The 23,643-nt window shown below is 42.2% G+C and overlaps 1 protein-coding gene across 1 annotated transcript in view; it reads left to right on the top strand.

Moving 5' to 3' along the window:
• The window catches only part of LOC105537776 (chromosome unknown open reading frame, human C10orf76), a 234,786-nt gene that overhangs the window by 72,964 nt on the left and 138,179 nt on the right, over positions 1-23,643 (top strand). The window contains exons 18-20 of the mRNA XM_011977448.1: positions 3,487-3,556; positions 4,938-4,998; positions 20,733-20,821. Coding sequence (XP_011832838.1) covers positions 3,487-3,556; positions 4,938-4,998; positions 20,733-20,821 — 220 coding nt within the window. The remainder of the gene's footprint in view (positions 1-3,486; positions 3,557-4,937; positions 4,999-20,732; positions 20,822-23,643) is intronic.

Raw genomic sequence — 23,643 nt, 5'->3', positions numbered from 1 at the left:
AAAAAAAAAAAAAAATCTTCTGGGGGAATTCTTTTGCCTAGAAGGGAAGCAAGAATTACTATAGTAGTACCTTGATTTTAATTTATGGATTTTGTGGGAAGAGAAAGTGTGAATGTTTCCTTTTATGATACACATCCTTGTTCTATATTGAAACATGGTCTGGATGATTTACAGAGAAGAGTTTCTTTTTTCTTTACAGATGAACACAGGCTTCACAGTGGCAAACTCTGTCTAATTATCCTTACATGTATTGCTGAGGTAGGTCTCACCAGCCTTCTGCTATTAGGCAGCCTTTTACAAAGTGCTATCTTTCCCTTCCTCCCCTCACCCCATTCTTGTCTCATGATGTTTAGGGTCCTAAAGTTTAGGAGAGAAAATCTTCCCCCTTTGTGTATCTGTCTCTTCCCACTACAGTGTAGTCTTTGATGAAGCCACGGATAGACAGGGTTTTGTCTGCTTCCGTGCTGTTTAGCACTGTGTTTTTAAACTGTGGAGCAGTTTGTTTGTTTGTTTGTTTTGAGACGGAATATCGCTCTGTTGCCCAGGCTGGAGTGCGGTGGCATGATCTCGGCTTACTGCAATCTCCGCCTCCCAGGTTCAAGCGATCCTCCTGCCTCGGCCCCCCTAGTAGCAGGGATTACAGGCACGCGCCACCTTGCCCAGTTAATTTTTGTAATTTTAGTAGAGACGGGGTTTTGCCATGTTGGCCAGGCTGGTCTCAAACTCCTGACCTCAGGTGATCCACCCACCTCGGCCTCCCAAAGTGCTGGGATTACAGGGGTGAGCCACCATGCCCGGCAGTGGAGCAGTTTAAAAAATAAAAATAAAAAAGGAGCTCAGGTTTCCTGTGATGGGGTGAAGGGGTGAAGAGTAAAGCCAGAGAGGGGAATTGGAAACTCAGTAATTGCAGTTTGCCTAAGAACAAGAGCTGAGGGGAAAAAAGAAGAGGTGCTTTGGCTTTTTAAGAAGCCTCTTTTGGTTGGACTAACTAGGTTCAAACTCACCATGTATCTTGGTGACACACAGTCATGGCAGAACTTGAGTGAATTTAGAGCTAAATTTATAGCTTCAACCTTTCCCTTTACTCTTCCCCACTCTGCTCTTTTCTCTCTTAAGAAAAATGGTGAAGGTAGTCCACATGAAGTAGAGATCTCTCTGTCTTTCTGTCTTCATGTTCTCTGTGGAAAGATGACCTCCTTTTCACAAGATTAGGGGTGACTGGTTATAGAAGAGCTGCTTATTAGCAGTGGGCTTGGTATAATTGCTTTTCAAAATTTTTTCTAAGAAAATCTTTAAAGGAGTTGTTTTTCACAAATTGTAACAGTTCCTTGTAATTGGAGTCTGTAGGCTTGTCAGATCTTCAGAAAGGGTGTTGGGAAAGGGCCAAGGGATGTTTATTACTAATCCATGGTAAGAGGTTTTTGATTTTCCATCAGTCTTCAGGAAAGCCTGGAATAGACAGAGTCTTGTCTGCTTCCATGCTGCCTGCGAAGCAGTTTGCTTCTGTTGGGCTGAGCCCATTCCCAGCAGAGCACAGATTTTTCTTCTTGCTCCTAAACCCTCGTGTGGAGCCTGCACATGAATCCTGCAGCCCCTATGAAAACCTTTAAGCTATCACAAACAGAGCCAGCTCCTTGGGCAGATGGGACGGAAGAGGGAATAGGAAAACAGATTCCTCTCATTCCTCTCAGCATCTGCCTTAAGTCCCTGTGTCTTAATTTTTATTGTTTTTGCTTGGAAATTTTTGACCAGTTAGAGATACACTAGGAAATTATACTAAAGAAAAATCTCATGGCTTAAGTAGGGTTTGACATAAGCCTCTAGGCTCATCCTATTAGCTGTCCACCTGATCCTTGGAAGTAGTTCTTAAAGTCTAAGGATTTGTACGAAGTGTGATAGATTACAAACAGTTCCTTAAATATAGCTCTCACTTCTTACTTTTTCTCTATATTTTTATTAGGATCAATATGCCAATGCATTTTTGCATGATGACAACATGAATTTTCGAGTAAACTTACATAGAATGGTAGGTGTTTCTTTTGCTTCTTGTTTTTTCTTAGAGGAAATATTTTGTGTGTCGGCAGAGTTGGGATGAAATTGATCCTACTAGAACAAATGTGGGTGTAAAGTTGTGCCAAAGGGCTTTGCATGACGGCTGTTCAACAGACCCATGCTTGTTGGGACTTTTGTGTGTCATGGAGCTGTTTCTTATTCGAGAGTTTTGGAAAATTCACAAGCGTGGCAATGATGCTGGATTTCTTTTTTTTTTTTTTTGTCTTTTTTTATTTTTTGAGATGGAGTCTCTCTCTCTATCCCAGGCTGTAGTGCAATGGTGTGATCTCTGCTCACTGCAACCTCTGCCTCTTGGGCTCAAGCAGTTCTTCTGCCTCCACCTCCCGAGTAGCTGGGTTTACAGGTGCCCACCACTATGCTCAGCTAATTTTTGTATTTTCCTTACAGACGGTTTCACCATGTTGGCCAGGCTGGTCTCCTGCTCCTGACCTCAGATGATCTGCCCGCCTTGGCCTCCCAAAGTGCTGAGATTACAGGCGTGAGTCACCGCGCCTGGCCTGATATTGGATTTCAATAACATAGGTTTTAGCAAGGAAATCGTTCTAAGCCTTTTGTTTTCAAAATGTAGTATAATTTTTGATCGGGTAAGACTAGCTGCTGCTCTGATTTGTTCATCTGAGAAGTGGGTAAACAGAATATGGAGGATCAGGGAATTTCCTAAAACTTGGAGGTATATTAAAAAAATATCACATTGAGGGCTGGGCCTGGTGGCTCACGCCTGTAATCCCAACACTTTGGGAGGCCGAGGCGGGTGGATCACGAGGTGAGGAGATCGAGACCATTCTGGCTAAAAGGGTGAAACCCCGTCTCTACTAAAAATACAAGAAATTAGCTGGGTGTGGTGGTGGGCGCCTGTAGTCCCAGCTACTCAAGAGGCTGAGTCAGGAGAATGGTGTGAACCTGGGAGGCGGAGCTTGCAGTGAGCTAAGATTGTGCCACTGCACTCCAGCAAAAAAAAAAAAAAAAAAATTACATTGAGGTTTAGATTTAAAACTTACTTTGTTTTTTTTGCCACTGCTACTGTTGCTGCTTCTACAGGTGGCACCATCACTTCCTCTTTTTTTTTTTTTAATTATTTATTGTCAAAAATACCAGTGTACCTTTTTGTCATTAGTAATGCCACTTATATAACTAAAAGCAAAGTAAAACCAACAGTTTTCCCATTGTAGTATTCTCTAGTGCCCTTTGAGGCTGTGAATTGTAATTTTGTAACAGGCGTGCACTGATAACAGAATATTCACAAGTCCTCCCTTCCCTGCCTCACCCCATGCTACCCCATTCCACTCCCACCATGCGAAAAAGAGAAAGAAAAGAAGTATCCCTGCAATAGTGATTTTATTTGCACAAGGAACATGATGATAGACCACTGGATGTCAGTGCCTAATTTCCTTTCTTCATTTTTTGTGTGTGAAGCCTATGAGACACAGGAAGAAGGCAGCAGACAAGAATCTTCCCTGCCGTCCTTTAGTATGTGCAGTACTGGGTGAGTGAGTATTATCAACATTGACATTGTTCTGTGATAGCAATAGGCTTTCATGATGAAGATGAAGAGTAGAACCTGGTTAATGTGCTTCTTCTGCAAAGAAATTATTAGTTATGTTTTTTCCCTGGCCTAAAAACCTATGTTTATTGTTGTGTTTGGTAAAGCAACCCCAGTTATAGAGTGGTCAGTAAAAGGGTCCTGTCATTCAAAGAAAAAAGTCATTCCAGGGAGACAAATGGCTATGTCTAAACTTGATACATGATTTACATTTGTTAAATATCTTACTCTTGATCAAAATTTCAGACTGGGCGCAGTGGCTCACACCTGTAATTCCAGCACTTTGAGAGGCTAAGGTGGACGGATCACTTGAGGTCAGGAGTTTGAGAACAGCCTGGCCAACATGGTGAAAACCCATCTGTACTGAAAATACAAAAATTAGCCGGGTGTGGTGGCAGGCACCTGTAATCCCAGCTACTCAGGAGGCTGAGTCAGGAGAATCGCTTGAACCAGGGAGGCAGAGGTTGCAGTGAGCCGAGATCGCAGCATTGCACTCCAGCCGGGGCAAGACTGCATCTCAAAAAAAAAAAAAAAAAAAAAAAAGATTTCAAATTCTTCCCATCCTTTCTTGGTTCGAATTGATGTGCCAGCTATCCAGGAGGCTTGAAGTTCATGGTTCACATATACAAAACTTTCCCTGAGTAAATTAAACTGAGATGAGGCTGACTGAGTTGACAGGTAGGGGGCTGTGTCTTGAGTGATTTTGTCTGTCCAGAATTCTGCATTTTCCTCAGAGAATTAGCTGAATTCTTAATCCCATTTCACTTGGATATTGAGCCCCAGTTTCTAAATCTACTTAATTTTAGAAACAGTAATTAAGGCTATATAATAAGCCTCTATTGACCCAAAGCCCCACAGCCCATTTAAGTCAATATCTGTCTAACTGAGCATGATAGTAAGATGAGATTGACTGACATAGCTTTAGAGCTGAGTCTCTGGTTACACAAATGTGATCCATAATTTCTTCTCTGCTTGCCTCATTGTCTAGTCTCAGAATATGATTTCCCTTTAGTGGTCTGCATTAATGCCATGGGATGAAATATCTATACAATGAAATTTTCCATTTATCTGAATTTATTGGCAGGTCAGGGTATCCTTCTGGAGGTCAGCAGGTAAAATAATTTCTTATTACTTTACAAGTGGCAGGTGGTGAACAGTGTTACACAAAGTATGTTATATAAAATAAGTGTATATGAATAAAGATGTGGTTAGTGGATGCCATTCAGTGTGAGTGCAAGGTGTACTCAGAAGCTTTTTTTCCAACTCAAAGGCAAGGAATGAATTCCATTGTAATTGATCCAGTTTTTCTCTATTCCCCTTTCAGACCTGATGGTAGAGTTTATTGTAACACACATGATGAAGGAGTTTCCTATGGATCTCTATATGTAAGTACCATGGTTCATTTAATGTGTACAAATCTATTTTAAATAATTGAATGTTAGAAAATTTATGGTCTATTGGCCAGGCGCGGTGGCTCATGCCTGTAATCCCAGCACTTTGGGAGGTGGAGACGGGTGGATCACAAGGTCAGGAGATCGAGACCATCCTGGCTAACACGGTGAAACCCAGTCTCTACTAAAAATACAAAAAAAAAAAAAAAAAAAAAAAATTAGCCAGGTGCGGTGGCAGGTGCCTGTAGTTCCAGCTACTTGGGAAGCTGAGGCAGGAGAATCGCTTGAACCGGGAGACGGAAGTTGCAGTGAGCCGAGATCACACCATTGCACTGCAGCCTGAGTGAGACTCCGTGTCAAAACAACAACAACAACAAAAATTCATGGTCTGTGTAGGCCAGGTGCGGTGGCTCACGCCTGTAATCCTAGCACTTTGGGAGACTGAGGCGGGCAGATCATGAGGTCAGATCAAGACCACAGTGAAACCCTGTCTCTATTAAAAATAAAAAAAATTAGCCAGGCGCAGTGGCAGGTGCCTGTAGTCCCAGCTACTCGGGAGGCTGAGGAAGGAGAATGGCGTGAACCCGGGAGGTGGAGCTTGCAGTGAGCTGAGATTGCACTACTGCGCTCCAGCCTGGGTGACAGAGCGAGACTCTGTCTCAAAAAAAAAAAAAAAAAAAAAATTAATGGTCTGTGTATACTTCAACAATTTGCATGTGGAGAAGTGTTAGGGAACATTTTCTGACCTGGATCTGTACATCTTTTCAGAAGAGTTAATAAGCACAAACCACAATTTGGATTCTGCACATATCTGCATGATCACTTCTAGGCACACTGCATGAAGAGGGAGCCGATACATGAATATAGTGATCGTAGGGGACTGTTGAAATCAAAGATATGCAGTACCAGCAGACCACTTAGTTGTCTCTGGGCTTTAGCATTAAAGTACTAGTACTGATTAGTTAGAAGGTAGGATGAATTTAGAGAGAGAGTGCTTCTGATCCATTCTTAGCCTACATTGTCCTGACAGCCTAGCCAGAGCCCTGTGAGCTGGGCGATTATGTCTCCAGTTGCCTGGCTGGGAGATTCCTGCCTCCTGAGGAGATCTGATTGACCATCACAGTTTTTTGTTTTTGTTTTTTATTTATTTTTTATTTTTGAGACAGAGTCTCACTCTGTTGCCTAGGCTGGAGTGCAGTGGTGTGATCTCGGCTCACTTCAACCTCTGCTTCCTGGGTTCAAGCGATTCTTCTGCCTCAGCCTCCCGAGTAGCTGGGATTACAGGTGCGCACCACCATGCCCAGCTAATTTTTGTATTTTTACTAGAGATGGGGTTTCACCATATTGGCCAGGCTGATCTCTAACTCCTGACCTCAGGTGATCTGCCCACTTCAGCCTCCCAGTGTGCTGGGACTACAGGCATGAGCTACTGCACGTGGCCGACCATCACAATTCTTTATAATGAACACAACTAGAGGCAACTCAGAATCATCATACTGTCTTTTTAGTTTATGACAGGGCCTCACTGTGTTGCCCAGGCTGGTCTTCAACTCCTAGGCTCAAGCAGTCCTCCCACCTCAGCCTCCCAAAGTGGCTGGAACTACAGGTGTGTGCCATTACACCTAGCCATCATCGTATTTTAATAACGTTTAAACCTTAAGGTTTTCTTTCTCCTTTGCCACTTCTACATTCTTCTTCTAACACCCAAGAACAGCTGTGCCACATTAATGTGATCTCAAATATGTATATTATCTTTAGTCCTTATAAAATATCTGAATTGAGTGTGACATCAGAATTGCTACCTCCATTTTTTGGGTAAGAGAGCAATTTGGTGAACAGCAAACTGAGTAAACCCCATTCCAGTGCCAGGTCTGGGATCTAGAGGGGTATAAAGGATTTCAATCTAAATAGAGTAGACCTCTGGCTTTTTTTTTTTTTTTTTTTTTAAGACGGATTCTTGCTCTGTTGCCCAGGCTAGAGTGCAGTGGCATGATCTCAGCTCACTGCAACCTCTGCCTCCCGGATTCAAGTGATTCTCCTGCCTCAGCTTCCCGAGTAGCTGGGACTACAGTCACGCGCCACCATGTTGGTTAATTTTTGTATTTTTTAGTAGAGACAGGGTTTTACCATGTTGGCCAGGCTGGTCTAGAACTCCTGACCTTAGATGATCTGCCTGCCTTGGCTTCCCAAAGTGCTGGGATTACCCACTGTGCCCAACCTTCCAGCTTCTTAGATTGCTTATAAACTATATAGTTTTGCTTTCGTAGGTCTGAAATAATGATATAAATTTTACTTTTAGGTAAGTAGGTTACAGTTTGCGTTTTTCCATACCTTTTGGGTGTTTAGAAGTAAGTCTGATCCTTTATTTCAATTCAAAGACCATGAACAGCTGCTTTTTATAACACTTAACAGATGAGTGTTCAGCTTATTTTAGATGGGGTCCCTGAACTTCATTGTCTTGGGGTTCAGATTTGTTTTTGCTATATACTTATTTCTGGCTTGATTATTTTATATCCTAGTTTTAGGATGTGCTATTTACTTTGTAACACGTATTACTGTAGTTTCCATTTTTTCATTTTATAGGAAAGGAAACTGAGGCTCAGGAGATTAATTACTTTGCCAGGGTTGTTCTGTTAGTAAGCATCATAGCCTGGATTTGAACCCAAATTTTACTATAAATTCTGAACTGTTACTTTCCCAGTTGTATTAGTTATCTATTGCTGTGTAACAAACTACCCCAGATGTAGTGGTTTAAAACAAACGTTTATCACCTCACAGTTTCTGTGGTTCAGGAGTCCAGGAGAAACTTAGCTGGATAGTTTTGGCATAGGACCTCTCAAAAGGATGCTTTTTAAGGAATAAAGGTAATGTGCATACTTGGGAATCACATTAACATGTCACAGCTGTTCTTGAGTGTTAAAGAGAAGCATGCAGAAGTGGCAAAGAATTAAAAAAACCCTTAAGGCTTAAACTTTATAAAAATAAGATGGTGGCTAGGTTAGTTGGGGCAGCAAGCAACTGACGTTCTACTGGGGCTCAAAAATCTGCTTTCAGGCTCACCTAATGGTGTTGGTAAGCCTCAGTTCTTCACCACATGGGTATCTCCATAGGGTTGATAGGCTTGGCGGCTGTCTTTCCCCAAAGCAGTTAATCTAAGAGAGAAAGAGAAGGCGAGTGAGAGCCCAGGATGGAAGCCATAGTATCATTTATAACCTAATCTCAAGTAACGTATCATTTCTAATGGTCACACAGACTAACCCTGATACAGTGTGGAAAGGGACTATATGATTGTGTGAATACCAGGTTGGGGTCCATGTTGCAGACTGGTAGCACAGGTACACAGCTAGTAAGCTGCATAGCTAAGGTTAAAATTCATGTCCCTGTGACCTCAGAGGCTGTTCTCGTAATCATGTCTGTGATAAGTGACAGAGGAAAGATTTGTATAGAGTGACTATGCTGACTGGAGCATTAGAGAAGATATCAGAAGGTTACATTTGACCTGAGTCATGAAGAAACACTAGGAATTTTCTGTGTAGAGGAGTCAGGGAAGGACATACCAGGTAGGGGACCAGCATGTTTAGGTGCTTGGAGGCTTGAAAATGTAGTGTATTTGGAGAATAGAGCGTAATTCCAGGTGGTTAGAGTGTAGAGTGCATGGAGGGAGGATAAGAGAGTAGAAAAAAAGCTTGCCCAAGATTAAGTGGATGATGAGGAACAGTTGAAGGTGGGGCTGATATGATAAGATTATATGTTCACTACTGTAAAGTTACAGGTGTATTATCTGTTCACCCAAACCCCTACATTTCTAGCCAATGAACCTGGTCTACCCAAATGTTCTAACTCCCTTCTCACCCTAGTTCATAACTTCACTCTCTAAAGAATTTTTGTCTTGCCTTGCTTTCTTTGGTGCTTTTTCCACCTGCTCCTTAATTTACTGCCCTGGGGTTAGGGAAGATGGAGAAGATAATGAGGCATCAGGTTGACAGAGGCTAGGCAGAAGGTCCCACCCTCAGGCTGAATTCACTTTCTTCATTGCTACCCATGGGCATGTTTCCAGATATTCCTTCCCCTGCTTCTAGCTCCCTTTCCAGTTTTTAGAATTTGGAGCATCAAGTCCTTATCAGGTGAATTTCCTGCTTCCAGCTGGGCAGCAGACCAGGCTGCTGCTCTCACTTCTCATTATGTACCCCTTTTTGGCAATGTACAGCAGAATGAGAAATTGAAAGCAAAGTGAATTTCTGCCTTTTCAGATAAGTTTATAATCATCCTAGTGAAATGTGAAGAAATACGGAGTTTGGAAAGACTTAATACTCAAAGCCAGAATCTGGGTCAGAAGTGAAACAATTTCATATCTGTGTGTGAATGCTGTAGGTAATGATGGGAGAAGGTGCTTATACTGGGGGAAAAAAAAAAAAAAAAAAAAAAGTCTTGCCTGGAGCAGTAAGAGGTAGCAAAGCCAAACCAATTACTTTCACCTTCTAGCTCTACTCCTTGATTCTTGCTGCCACTCTCACTGCCACCACAGGATTGGGGAGTGAGGGGATATAGTCTCTGGGAGAGTAAATTTTCCTTTAAGTTACTCTTACATGGAAAATTTGGACTCTTCTTAAGTCAGATATTTCCAAACCTGTAGGTGGGCAGCAGAAGAAAGGTACAGACTTCAGTGGGTCCTACAAGAAGATTTCAGGAGAAAGTGGAACCCATTTTGTGTTGAAATAGGAAATAGGAAATTGCTACATACATGAAAGAATCTGCACAAGAAGCAGTAAATTTAATCATTCTGCCAGTACATACATGTGTGTGTGTGTTTGTGTGTGTGTATTTTATTTTATTTTTTTTTGAGACAGAGTCTCTGTGTCACCCAGGCTGGAGTGCAGTGGCGTGATCTTGGCTCACTGCAACCTCCGCCTCCCAGATTCAAGTGATTCTCATGCCTCAGCTTCCCAAGTAGCTGAGATTACAGGTGCCCACTACCACACCCGGCTAATTTTTTGTACTTTTAGTAGAGACAGGGTTTCACCATGTTGGCCAGGATGGTCTTGAACTCCTGACCTCCACTGATCCATCTGCCTCGGCCTCCCAAAGTGCTGGGATTACAGGCATGAGCCAGCACGCCCGGTCATTGTGTGTAATTGTTTGTTTGTTTGTTTGTTTGTTTGAGACAGGAGTCCCACTCTGTCACCCAGGCTGAAGGGCAATGGTGCGATCTCGGCTCACGGAAAGCTCCACCTCCCGGGTTCACCCCATTCTGAGTAGCTGGGACTGCAGGCACCCGCCACCACCCTCGGCTAATTTTTTGTATTTTTAGTAGAGACGGGGTTTCACCGTGTTAGCCAAGATGGTCTTAATCTCCTGACCTCGTGATCCGCCCGCCTCGGCCTCCCAAAGTGTTGGGATTACAGGCGTGAGCCACCGCGCCCGGCCGTGTGTAATTGTTTTTTAGAGGCAGGGTCTTGCTTTGTCATCCAGGATGTAATGCAGTGGCACAATTATGGCTCACTGTAACTTGGAACTCCTGGGCACAAGCAATCCTTCCACCTCAGTCTCCTGAGTAACTAGGACTACAGGCTTGCACCACCATGCCTGGCTGTTTTTATATTTTTTGTAGAGATGAGAGTCTCACTGTGTTGCCTAGGCTAGTCTTGAACTCCTGGCCTCAAGTGATCCTCCTGCCTCAGCCTCCCATTGGGATTTACAAGCATGAGCCACTATGCCTGGCCTCCAGTATATATATACACACACACACACACACGCGCGCACACACACACACGTACATATATTTACATATGCACATATGTATATATATGTATATATGTATATGTGTATATATACGTGTATATATGTATATGTATATACATACGTATATATGTGTATGTGTGTATATATGTATTTTTAGATGGAGTCTCGCTCTGTCGCCCAGACTGGAATGCAGTGGCGCGATTTCCGCTCACTGCAACCTCTGCCTCCCAGGTTCAATTTATTCTCTGCCTCAGACTCCCAAGTAGCTGGGATTATAGGCAAGCACCACCACACCTGGCTAATTTTTGTATTTTTAGTAGAGATGGGGTTTCACCATCTTGGCCAGGCTGGTCTTGAACTCCTTACCTCGTGATCCACCCGCCTCATCCTCCCAAAGTGCTAGGATTACAGGCGTGAGCCACTGTGCCCGGCCTCCAGTATATATATATTTTTAAGGCCATAGCAGTGGTTAAAATTTTCATTCTGCTTGATAAATAGTATAAATTATTGAGACCACAAGGTTAATAATGTCACCTGTTGGTGACTGTGGAGATAGGAATAGAGCCTAGGGGCAGTGCTGGAGCGAATGTGGATAAGTGGCCGCAGGGGTTGGGGATGTAGGTAGCATCTCACTGCTGCTCTGGAGTGGCTCAGTGTTGGTGGAATGGCGTTATCAAAGGGGGCCAAATACAGGCCGTCCAGATTCAGGCCATACAAGAGGTGCTGGCATTCAGGAATGTACTGTGTGTGCATGGGTAGTCATGTATGGGTAGCATCTAGTCACATTTGCTGGCTGCAACAAAGCCTTTAGCACCAGGGACCTCATGACTCTCAATTTCATGGGAAAGTTGACAGAGAAGTTTGTAGATTGCTAAGGCAAATCATGCTCAAACAAGGGCATCATTAAGTGACAACTGTATCAAACAGGATCACATCACGATTTCTAAACAGCAAATGATTTGGAAACAATTAGGATGATTTATATTGCAACTTATATCACTTGGTAAGCAATTTTGGTACAGGTTTATGAGGGTAAAAAAACATAGTGTTTTTTCTGTTTTCTCACTCAATAACAACAATCAACACAGAATACTTCTATGACCAAATGTGGGGAGGGTTTACTCCTCACACACTAAGCAAGCAATCGATTCTGTAGCAGATACCAGCCGGGTGTACTGTATTTCAATTCTGACACTATCTACCTGGAGGTAGTTTCAGATTCCATGGGTTTAGGGCTCAGTCCCTAAGCCTACCCCCAGCTTTCAATGCTAATCAGAAGCCCAAGGTTATTTTGCCTGTGCTACTGATGGACCGGCTATAAATTGGGGTTCCCACAACCTCCTCCTCAGGTTTGATTAATTTGCTAGAGTGGCTCACAGAACTCAGGGAAACACATTTACTAGTTCATTACAAAGGATATTTTAAAGAAACATATAAACAGTCAGATGAAGAGATACATAGGGTGAGGTCTGAAAGGGTCTGGAGCCCAGGAGCTTCTGACCCTGTGGAGTTGGGGTGTGCCAACCTTCCAGCACGTAGACAAATTCTTGTTCGCCTTCCTGTAGGCCTCCATGGGTTTAGCTATCCAGAAGCTCTTCAAACCCTGTCCTTTTGGTTTCTTATGGAGATTTCATTATGGAGGCATGTTTGATTAAACCATTGGTTGGCCATGGTTCATGCCTGTAATCCTAGCACTTCGGGAGGCTGACGTGGATGGATCACTTGAGCCTAGCCTGAGCAACTTGGTGAGACCTTGTCTCTACAAAAATGAGTCAGGCGTGGTAGTGTGTGCCTGTAGTCCCAGCTAGTTGGGAGGCTGAGGAAGGAGGATGGTGTGAGTTGTGGAGGTCAAGGCTGTGGTGAGCCGTGATTGCACCACTGCGTTCCACTCTAGGTGACAGAGCGAGACCTTGTCTCAAAAAATAAAAATAAAGTAAAATAAAAACCATTGGCAATCAGCTTAACCTTCAGCCCCTCTTCTTTCCCTGGAAGTCAGGGCTAGGGCTGAAAGCCCAACTGGCTAATCAGGCCTTGGTCTCTCTGGTGACAAGCCCTCATTCTGAAACTACCTAGGGGAGGCCAGCCGTCAGTCACCTCAACATATAAAAAGACATCACTTTGGAGATTCTAAGGATTTTAGGAGTTGTATGTCGGGAAACAGGGTTGAAGACAAAATATATATTTTAAAACAGTCGTCCCCAACCTTTTTGGTACCAGGAACCAGTTTCATGGAAGACAATTTTTTTCGCAGACCTGGGGGCAGTAATGATTTCGGGATGATTCAAGTGCATAACATTTATTATGTATTTTATTTCTGTTATTACATTGTAATATATAATGAAATAATTTTGTAACTCACCATAATGTAGAATCAGTGGTAACCTTGAGCTTGTTTTCCTGCAACTAGATGGTCCCATCTAGTTGGGGTAATGGGAGAGAGTGACAGTTCATCAGGCATTAGATTCTCATAAAGAGCCACAACCTAGATCCCTTATATGTGCAGTTCACAGTAGGGTTTGTGCTCCTATGGTAATCTAATGCTGCCACTAATCTGACAGGAGGCAGAGTTCAGGTGGTAATGCAAACCATGGGAAGCAGCTGTAAATACAGATGAAACTTCCCTTGCTCACCTGCCACTCACCTCCTGCTCTGCAGCCTGGTTTCTAACCAGTACTGGTCGGTGGCCTGGGTGTTGGGGACCCGTTTTACAATATCACAAGGTCAGCCGGGCGTGGTGGCTCAAGCCTGTAATCCCAGCACTTTGGGAGGCTGAGACGGGCAGATCACGAGGTCAGGAGATCGAGACCATCCTGGCTAACACGGTGAAACCCCGTCTCTAGCCAGGCGAGGTGGCGGGTGCCTGTAGTCCCAGCTACTTGGGAGGCTGAGGCAGGAGAATGGCTTAAACCCGGGAGGCGGAGCTTGCAGTGAGCTGAGATCCGGCCACTGCACTCCATCCTGGGCGACAGAGCGAGACTCCGTCTCAAAAAAAAAAAAACAAAACCAATATCACAAGGTCAGTTTATTAGAGAATAAAAGGGACTCAGTTAAAATTTTTTCATGTATGTATTGGTTTATAGATTATTTTTCTGTATGGTTTGTAAAATACATATTTTTTTCTTTTTTTGAGACAGAGTCTTACTCTGGCACCTAGGCTGCAGTGCAGTGGTGCAATCTCAGCTCACTGTAACCTCTGCCTCCCGGGTTCAAGCGATTCTTGTGCCTCAGCCTCCCAAGTAGTTGGGATTACAGGCCTGCCCAACCACTCCCGGCCAATTTTTGTATTTTTTTTTAGTAGAGATGGCATTTCACCATGTTGACTAGGCTGGTCTCAAACTCCTGACCTCAGGTGATCCACCCACCTTGGCTTACCAAAGTGCTGGGATTATAGGTGTAAGCTACTGTGCCTGGCTTGTAAAATATTTTTAATATCACTGCTGAAGGTACCCCAATCTTTTTTTTTGAGATAGAGTCTCACTGTGTCGCCTAGGTTGGAGTGCAGTGGCGTGATCTCGGCTCACTGCAAGCTCCACCTCCTGGGTTCACACAATTCTCCTGCCTCAGCCTCCTGAGTAGGTGGGACTACAGGCTCCCACCACCACGCCCAGCTAATTTTTTGTGTTTTTTAGTAGAGACGAGGTTTCACCGTGTTAGCCAGGATGGTCTCGATCTCCTGACCTCGTGATCTGCCAACCTGGGCCTCCCAAAGTGCTGGGATTACAGGCGTGACCCACCGCGCCCGGCCGGTACCCAAGTCTTTTAAGAGAGTACTGTTTAAATAGTTTTTACTAAATTCTGTCTGAGAGGGTCCTGCAAGACCACTTAGAGCTACAGGGAGTGAGAAGAACAGAGAGAGATGTGAATAATGGAGCAAGTAGAATAGGCTAATAAGGTAGCAATAGAGGTTTATTATTCGGAGTACTCTGAAAATATCTGGAGAAGAGTAATTTTAGGACTTTAACTTATAAATTTAGTTCAGTTCACTTGTATCCTTGGGATGCTGTTAGGCATTTTGTTTATTTTATTTATTTATTTTTAAGACGGGCTCTCATTGTATTGACCAGGTTGGTCTTGAACTCTTAGCCTCAAGCAATCCTACCACCTCAGCCTCCCAAAGTCCTAGGATTATAGGCATGAGCCACCAAGCCCGGTCAGTTGTTAGGCATTTTAATTCCTCTACCTGGTGTCTCTGGCTCTCATTCTGCAGAGAGAGGTTAGTAGTGTGTTTTCTGCTTTCTTCTTTTCTCCTCTGCTAAGAGACCCGAGCAATTAGGTACTCCTATTTTTTTTCTTTTTCTTTTTTTTATTATTTCTTCTTAAAAAAAACAAAAAATGACTACATGTGCAGAATGTGTAGGTTTGTTACATAGGTGTATGTGTGCCGTGGCCTATTGACCCATCCTCTGAGTTCCCTCCCCTCACCCTCCAATCCCCCAACAGGCCCTGGTGTGTGTTGTTCCACTCTCTGTGTCCGTGTGTTCTCAGTGTTCAGCTCCCACTTATGAGTGAGAGCATGCAGTGTTTGGCTTTCTGTTCTTGTGTTAGTTTGCTGAGGATGATGGCATCCAGTTTCATCCATGTCGCTGCAAAGGATATGATCTCATTCCTTTTTCTGGCTGCATAGTATTTCAGGGTGTATATGTACCACATTTTCTTTATCCAGTCAATCATTGATGGGCATTTGGGTTGGTTCCATGTCTTAGCTATTGTGAATAGTGCTGCAATGAACATACATGTGCATGTGTCTTTATAGTAGTAGCTACCCCTATTTTAGCTTGATTCCATGAGCTCTCAGATTGATACCCAACAGATTAATGCGGTGTCTGCTAAAGTCAGTAGGGTCTTTGGATATTCTTTGTCTCGGGTTATAGCCATAGAACTTGAAAGAGTCTCAGACTGGGCACGGTGCCTCACACCTGTAATCCTAGCACTTTGGGAGGCTGAGGTGGGCGGATCACCTGAGGTCGGGAGTTTGAGACCAGCCTGGCCAAGATGGTAAAACCCCATCTCTACTAAAAATACAAAAATTATCCAGGCTTGGTGGCAGGTATCTGTAATCCCAGCTACTTGGGAGGCTGAGGCATGACAATCGCTTAAACCCAGGAGGCAGAGGTTGCAGTGAGCCAAGATCATGCCACTGCACTCCAGCCTCTGTGAGAGAGTGAGACTCCATCTCAAAAACAAAAACAAAACAAAACAAAACCCCCAAAAGACAAAAGGAGGAGCCACTTTCATTTTCCTGAAACTAGCAGTTTACCTAGGTTCAGTTTTCTAGGAACTTTATAACTTAGTTGTAATAAGACTTAAGCACTGGCATTCAGTTGGTATACAGTCAAGATTTGTTGAATGAATGAATGAAAAGGGTAGGTCTGACAGTTTCTTCTGATGTGTGTGATGTGTGTGATGAGCCTGGAGTTCCAGAGGGGTACAGTCCAAGCCCTGGGCCTGTGGCTGACCAAACCCTCCCTTGACTAAAAAAGTCCTAATTTAAGTACTTTTAGGGCAGCGAGGATATGACAAAGTGAGACTTAGAATCTGGATTTAGTTAAGACATTGCATTTTAGGCCACTTAGAAACCTCCATACACTAGGGATTCTAAGGGCTGAGATCATAGTTAATTGAATGTTGAATTTGTGAATTTAAATTGAAAATAGGAAATACAAAAGCTAATCCTCTCAAATGAAGAGTATCAATTTATCCACCTAATACAGGCTCACTATTAAAGTGGACATTTAATGGCTTAATCAAGAATCCAAGCATACCTAGTTATAGAATATATGAAATGAACATTGCCGTGAAAGCTGTAACTTGCATATCTTGACAAATATTTGGAAAAAGTAGGCCACAGAGTTTTTTTAAGCAGCTTTAAAGTATACAATTTAGTGTTTTTAAAATATATTTGCAGAATTGTGCAACTGTTACCACAAACTAATTTTAGACCATTTCAGTTGACCCCTGTGTAAAGAAATCCTGTACCCATTAGTAGTTACTCTTTGTATTTCTTCCTCTGCCCTCTCCCTCAGGCCTAGATAACTACTAATCTACTTTTTGTCTCTATGTATTTGCCTATTCTGGACATTTTATATAAATGAAATAATAGAATATGTGGATTTTTACTACTGACTTCTTTAATTTAGCATAATAATTTCCATGTTCATCCATGTTGTAGCCGTTCCTTTTTATGGTTAATATTTCACTGTATAGAATACCACATCATTGTATTTATTCATTCATTAATTGATAGACATTTGGGTTGTTTAGACTTTTTGGCTATTATGAATGTCACCATGACTGTTTGTATGCCAGTTTTCGTGTTGACATATATTTTGTTTTATTTTTACTTTTTTTAGAGACTGGGTCTTACTCTGTTACGTGTGCTGGGGTACAGTGGTGCAATCATAGCTTTAAACTCCGGAGCTCAAGTGATCCTCCTGTTTCAGCCTTCTGAGTAACTGGGACTATAGGTGCATGCCACTGCACCCAGCTGATTTATTTATTTTTATTTTATTTTATTTTATTTTGAGATGGAGTCTCACTTTGTTGCCCAGGCTGGAGTTCAGTGGTGCAATCTTGGCTCACTGTAACTTCCGCCTCCCAGGTTCAAGCAATTCTCTGCCTCAGCCTCCCAAGTAGCTGGGATTACAGGCACCTGCCACCACGCCCAGCTAATTTTTTGTGTTTTTAGTAGAGATGAGGTTTCACCGTCTTGGCTTGGCTGGTCTTGAATGCCTGACCTCGTGATCCACCCACCTTGGCCTCCCAAAGTGCCGGGATTACAACGTAAGCTACTGCGCCTGGCCAATTTTTTTAATTTTTAAATTTTTGTAGACATGGGGTTCTGCTTTGTTCCCCAGGCTAGTCTGAAATTTCTGGCTTCAAGTGATCCTCCTGCCTTGGCCTCCCAAAGTGTTGGAGTGATATACGTGAGCCACTGCACCTAGGCTGTTTGTGTTTTTCTTTTGTATACACCTAGTAGTGGAATTGCTGGGTTATGTGGTAGCTCTATATCTAACATTTTGAGAAACTCTTAAGTTTTCCAAAGTGGTTGTACTATTTTTATTTTCACCAGTACTCTTTGAGGGTTCTAATTTCTCTACCATTAACCTCCCTCTGTGAAGTGAGAGCCAGAGACACTAGCTAGAGGAATTGATGTGTATTTATAATTCACCATACGAATTTTGGGGGACAGGTATCAATCTGGAACGTGTGTGTAATGATTTACTTGCTGTTCTCCTGGCATCAAATGTTCTTTCCATAGTTGTTTCCAGTTTTCTTTTATTATGAATGCTGTTTCTTTGTAAGCATGAAATGTATGTTCATTTGATATGCACAAGTAGAATCTTGTTTTAATATGCCTTTTAAAAATGAAGTTGAACATTATAGAAAAATGTTGGCTTTCCCTGTTTCCTTTTTTTGGGAGATGGAGGAATTTATTGACTGTTTCCTTTTCCTATCTTTGTTGTTAGAGGTTGTCTTGTTGCTATAACTGAATACCTAAGACTGAAAAATTTATAGAGAAAAGAAATTTATTTAGTCTCACAGTTCTGAAGACTAGGAAGTCCAAGTCTAGGGGCTACTTCTGGGCGAGGATCTTCTTGCTGATGGGGACACTCTGTAGAGTCCCAAGGTGGTGCAAGGTATTGTATGGTGAGGGGGCTAAGGAGAGAAAGCCAGACTGGCTTATATAACAGACTTACTCTCATGATAACTAACCCACTCTCATGATAACCCATTAATCCATTAACCCATGAGTGGATTAATCTATTCCTGAGGGCAGAGCCCTCATGACCCAGTCACCTCTTAAAGACCCTGCCTTTTAATAATATTACATTTGGGATTACGTTTCAACATGAGTTTCAGAGAGGATAAACATTCAGACTATAGCAAAGGACACTGTTTTTATCATCGATGTATATAAACTTCTATATATCAAACATAGTAACTCTATTATATTATTTGTTGCAAATGTAATTTCCCATGTTGTTTGCCATTTAATTGTAATCATTGAATTTTTTTTTTTATTAAACAAAATATTTGTATTTTTAGGAAGTAAATTTCATCAGTATTTACCTTTATAATTTCATCTGGCTTTTTAACCTTTCAAAATCCTATCTCAGGGATGAAAAAAATGCTTTTGGTAGGTTTATAATTTTCAAAAATATCACTTATCTTGACTTCAAGCTACTAACTGCTTATTTGGAAATACTCTCAGAAACATGTATGTTATTGAGATGTGAATAACCCTGAATATTCCAATGATCTAGCAGAATGCTGTCCGGTAGAAACTTTTACAATAATAGAGAAGTTCTATATTTTTTTCTGTTCGCTATGGTAATAGCCATTAGCCACATGTAGCTATTGAGCACTTGAAAGGTGGTTAGCACAACTGACAAACTGCATTTTTAATTTAACTTTTAGTGTAAATAGAATTTAAATTTTACAGTTTGCAGCAAAAAAAAAAAAAAAGAAAAGAAAAACAGAACTTCTGGCTGAGCACGGTGGCTCGTGCCTGTAATCCCAGAACTTGGGGAGGCCGAGGCAGGTGGATCACTTGAGGCCAGGAGTTCGAGACCAGCCTGGCCAACATGGTGAAACTCGTCTGTACTAAAAGTACAAAAAAATTAGCTGGGTATGGTGGCGCATGCCTGCAGGGTGGCTGGGACTATAGGCATGTGCCACCATGCCCAGTTAATATTTTTATAGGTTTTATTTATAAGTAAGACTGGTATTTTAAATTATATATTTAATTAAAAATTTAATTTAAATAAAAACCACATTCAGATAGATATAGAGAATTAAGGTCTTTAATTTTGTGTTTTTGCATTCCATGTCACTATACCACTTTCAGTGAAATAGTTTAATTGTGACCCTCTAGTTTATCCTTTTTCCCTGGAAAGGTACTCAAGGGAAAGATGTCAGTGGCGCCTAATTGATTGTTGACTTATAAGTAGTTATAGCACACTCTACCCATTGATAAGGGGAATGGGTAGCATAAGCAGTATGTGATTGTGTATGTGTGTGTGTGTGTGTGCGCGTGTGTGAGAGAGAGAGAGGGGGAGAGAGAGAGAGAGATATTGATGAGTCTACTAGAAGAAGGCAGAAGTTTTTTTTTTTTTTTTTTTGAGACAGTCTTGCCCTGTCACCCAGGCTGGAGTACAGTGGCACGATCTTGGTTCAGTGCAACCTTTGCTTCCCAGGTTCGAGCAATTCTCCTGCCTCAGCCTTCTCAGTAGCTTAGACTACAGGCATGTGCCATCACGCCTGGCTATTTTATTTTTATTTTTATTATTTTGAGACGGGGTCTCGCTCTGTCACCCAGGCTGGAGTGCAGTGGCGTGATCTTGGCTCACTGCAAGCTCCACCTCCTGGATTCACGCCATTCTCCTGCCTCAGCCTCCTGAGTAGCTGGGACTACAGGTGCCCGCCACCACGCTTGGCTAATTTTTTGTATATTTTTAGTAGAGATGGGGTTTCACCTTGATGGCCAGAATGGTCTTGATATCCTCACCTCGTGATCCGCCCACCTCGGCCTCCCAAAGTGCTGGGATTACAGGCGTGAACCACCGTGCCCTGCTTTTTTTTTTTTTTTTTTTAAATTTTTTTTTGAGATGTAATCTCACTGTGTCACCCAGGCTGGAGTGATCTTGGCTCACTGAGTTCAAGTTCACTCAGTTGGGATTACAGGCATGCGCCACCGTGCCAGGCCTTTTTTTGTACTTTTAGTAGAGATGGGGTTTCGCCATGTTGGCCTGGCTGGTCTTGAACTCCTATCCTCAAATGATCCACCTGCCTTGGCCTCCTAAAGTGCTAGGATTACAGGTGTGAGCCACCGTGCCCGGCCAGAAGTTTTATATATTTTTTTGCATGTATACACATTCATATCCAGTGTCTTTAGTGGCCTTAGCAAAGCTGGCTCACTAAGAAGGGATCTGTGATGAGTTGTACTATATTCCCAGGCTTACCCTCATTGTTTGCTTTCCCTGTTACAGACGCTGCATCCAGGTAGTACACAAACTGCTTTGCTACCAGAAGAAGTGTCGGGTACGCCTGCATTACACCTGGCGGGAGCTCTGGTCAGGTAACTTTCTCTCTTGAACTCATCTTCTTTTTCTATACCTTTTATGAGCCCCTAGGCCTGGGCTCAAGATGGATTTTTTGTCTTTTAACCTTTTGGTTTGTTTAGGATGCCTTTATTTTCAGTTACTCTTTTTGTCTTTTTTTTTTTTTTTTTTAACATTTTAGCTTTTTTCTAATCCAGACCTGGGTGCGTCACATGTCTATTCTTTGTCCCTTGTTCCTTCCCCTCCCTATACTTTTTGTCAACTGATAAAAACAACTGAGTATTTCTTGTGTTCCAATAAATCTTTCTTTGAGTAAGAATGAGGTAGGAGAAGTCCGTACAAACTTGGATTCTAACTCGGTTTCATTTGGTAGCCGCATATGGACTATAGGGAGGCTTCTGTGTGTTTCCTCAGGATGAGTAATCAGGAGGAATGCCATAGGGAGAGATGGAGGGATAGGGACGGGAGTGGGGAGATGCGGGAATTCTGTTCTTTGTGTTACATCTGGCATTATTACTGTTTACAGACAGTGTCACTTGTGCCACTCCCCCTGTGCCAGAGACAAAACAGCAAATTACAGTGTTTACTTTGTCTTTGTATACATTTGGTAGTCCAGTAAAGTCACTGCTACCCCTGCAGGGGGGAAGTGACTCTTTGCTAAGGGTACAATTAATGCTGGCTTGCCACCCCTTTCTTTTGTGTAACTAAATTGGAGGTTTCAGGAAAGCAGAGGAGACATGTTCCCTGAGGCAGTTGCTTGCTGCTAGGTCCTGTGGCTTTTGAGACCTGATGGTACAATAAAATCTTCTCCAGATGATTACAGTGATGAAAGGTTGCCCACCCATGGGAGAGCTGCTCTGTATTTTCAGCAGAATAGGATGTGTTAGTGTCAGAGGCTTTATAAGAAACAGGCCAGTAACCCAGCCCCCTTCCATGGAATTCATCTCACTTGTTGTGACACATGATTTCCTCCCAACCCAATTTGGCTTTCTAAATTTAGTCCCCCATAATGGGAAGTAGAGATCTTTAATTAATGGATTAGCAAGTTTTTGCAGTTACTGCCTATGGTGGTAAAGGGGGAGTAGGAGAATAACACTAAGTGGCAATAGTGGCATTTTGATATTTCAGGAGAGGAGAGTATGATTGTGTGAGAATTTGAGATGGAGAGAATGTCAGGGGAGTTAAAGAGAGATCAAAAGACATAGAAATGACCAACAGTAGAATTTCTTAGGTAGCAGCACCTCCTTTTAATATAAAGGACTATTATTGTTGCCTATGGATAGTTGTAAGATTATTAGGCTCTAAAAGCATAGGATTAAAGAGAAAACACAATAATGATGCAGATCTTCAGATGTTGGTACAGTTGTTGGATTTATAATAAGTACAAATGGTGTATATCTATAACTTGAATGAAATTACACATTGTAGTACTAAACAAGGTGGTAGTAGTAGTTGTTTCTGCCTGCCTCTTCTGATTCCCTTCTGGTTTTACTTTCTCTTTCATTCTGTTTTCTTTCCTTTTTGTCCTAGCTATTCTATCTCTGGCCTCTGTGATCTCTGTGACTTTTCTCTCATTCTCATGATCTGTTGTCCTCTTCCTCATCATCCTATTCCATTGTCTTGTCCACATTGCCTTCTATTCTTCTTTCTAGTCTGTTTCCTGGGGCTCGGGACTTCCTGTTATTCTCCTTCTATCCCAATTTTACATCCTCTGTTCTCTTGATGAATCCACACTTTTATTGGTATGAACTGTTCTTTGTGTTATTATAGTCATGCATTTGCATTTTACTTTTTACATATGTCATAAACTCCAGAATACATTGCCGTCATTTTTGCTGAAACAAGCGATTATCTTTTAAATAGATTTAAAAATGGCTTTTATATTTATCTTTTCTGACTCAGCATTTTGCTTTTCTCACTAGGAAGTGGTGAAGAAGAAGGCCATTTTTTATTCTGTGTTGGTCAGTTGACGTTATGTCTTTCCGAACTTTCAGCTCTATTTATAATTATGTCCTATTCTCAGGACTGATTGCATGACAGTCTAAGGCCCTTGATGAGTTGAGGGGAAGTATATATGAGTGTCCTTAAAGAGGCATGGACCATTGCTTGTTGCGAAGGCATCTAGACATTTGTACTGGAGTTCTCTGCTAAGTGACATTAGCTCCTTTTCCTGTATAGATGGGTAAGCCCTCCTGGAACCTGGGTCTATGTTATCATATGTGGAGTGCACAGTGAGATGCAGAGCAGCAGATGTTAAGGAAAGCTGCAAAACACAATGTTGCATCCCATGCAGTCAGAGCCCGTAATAGTGTATAATATTGCATTCCGTGAATACAAGTATGTCTATGGTGGATCCACCTACCTCTTGGCAGACACTACCCTTCATATGTTGGATTGCCCATGTTTTCACTCATTCTTTTCCTTCTAGACTTATGGATTTGAGGGAGCTATGTGAAACTCATCATGGCAAATATGCTTATGTGTATATATCCTTTGCCATACATGTGCCGCAAACTGTAATGAAATTTTATTTATAAGACTGGTAAGGCATGTGTTATTAAACTGGACACACAAAAGCCCTTGGTTATCTAGGAAGCAATCATCTAGGGTCCAGATGTAGTTTGTAATGTGGGTGTTTAGTATCACTGTACTTCAGTGCTAATTTTTATTTCTATGCTGTTTGACTGTATTAGCTCTTTATTATTATTGGGGAGGTAGCCAGAGGTCCCCAGATTCCCATAATGAATTCACAGGTATGATCTTATGGACAAGGAGGAGCCAGCTGTATTAGTTGGGGGTTCAATTTTGCCTGATAAACTTTTCCTAGTTGGTTTTACAG

Source organism: Mandrillus leucophaeus, unplaced genomic scaffold (genome assembly GCF_000951045.1).
Source record: "Mandrillus leucophaeus isolate KB7577 unplaced genomic scaffold, Mleu.le_1.0 Scaffold18, whole genome shotgun sequence".
In the NCBI taxonomy this organism is placed as follows: Eukaryota; Metazoa; Chordata; class Mammalia; order Primates; family Cercopithecidae; genus Mandrillus; species Mandrillus leucophaeus.
The sequence above is the reverse complement of the archived record's forward strand: the minus strand, read 5'-3'. Positions and strand labels throughout refer to the sequence as shown.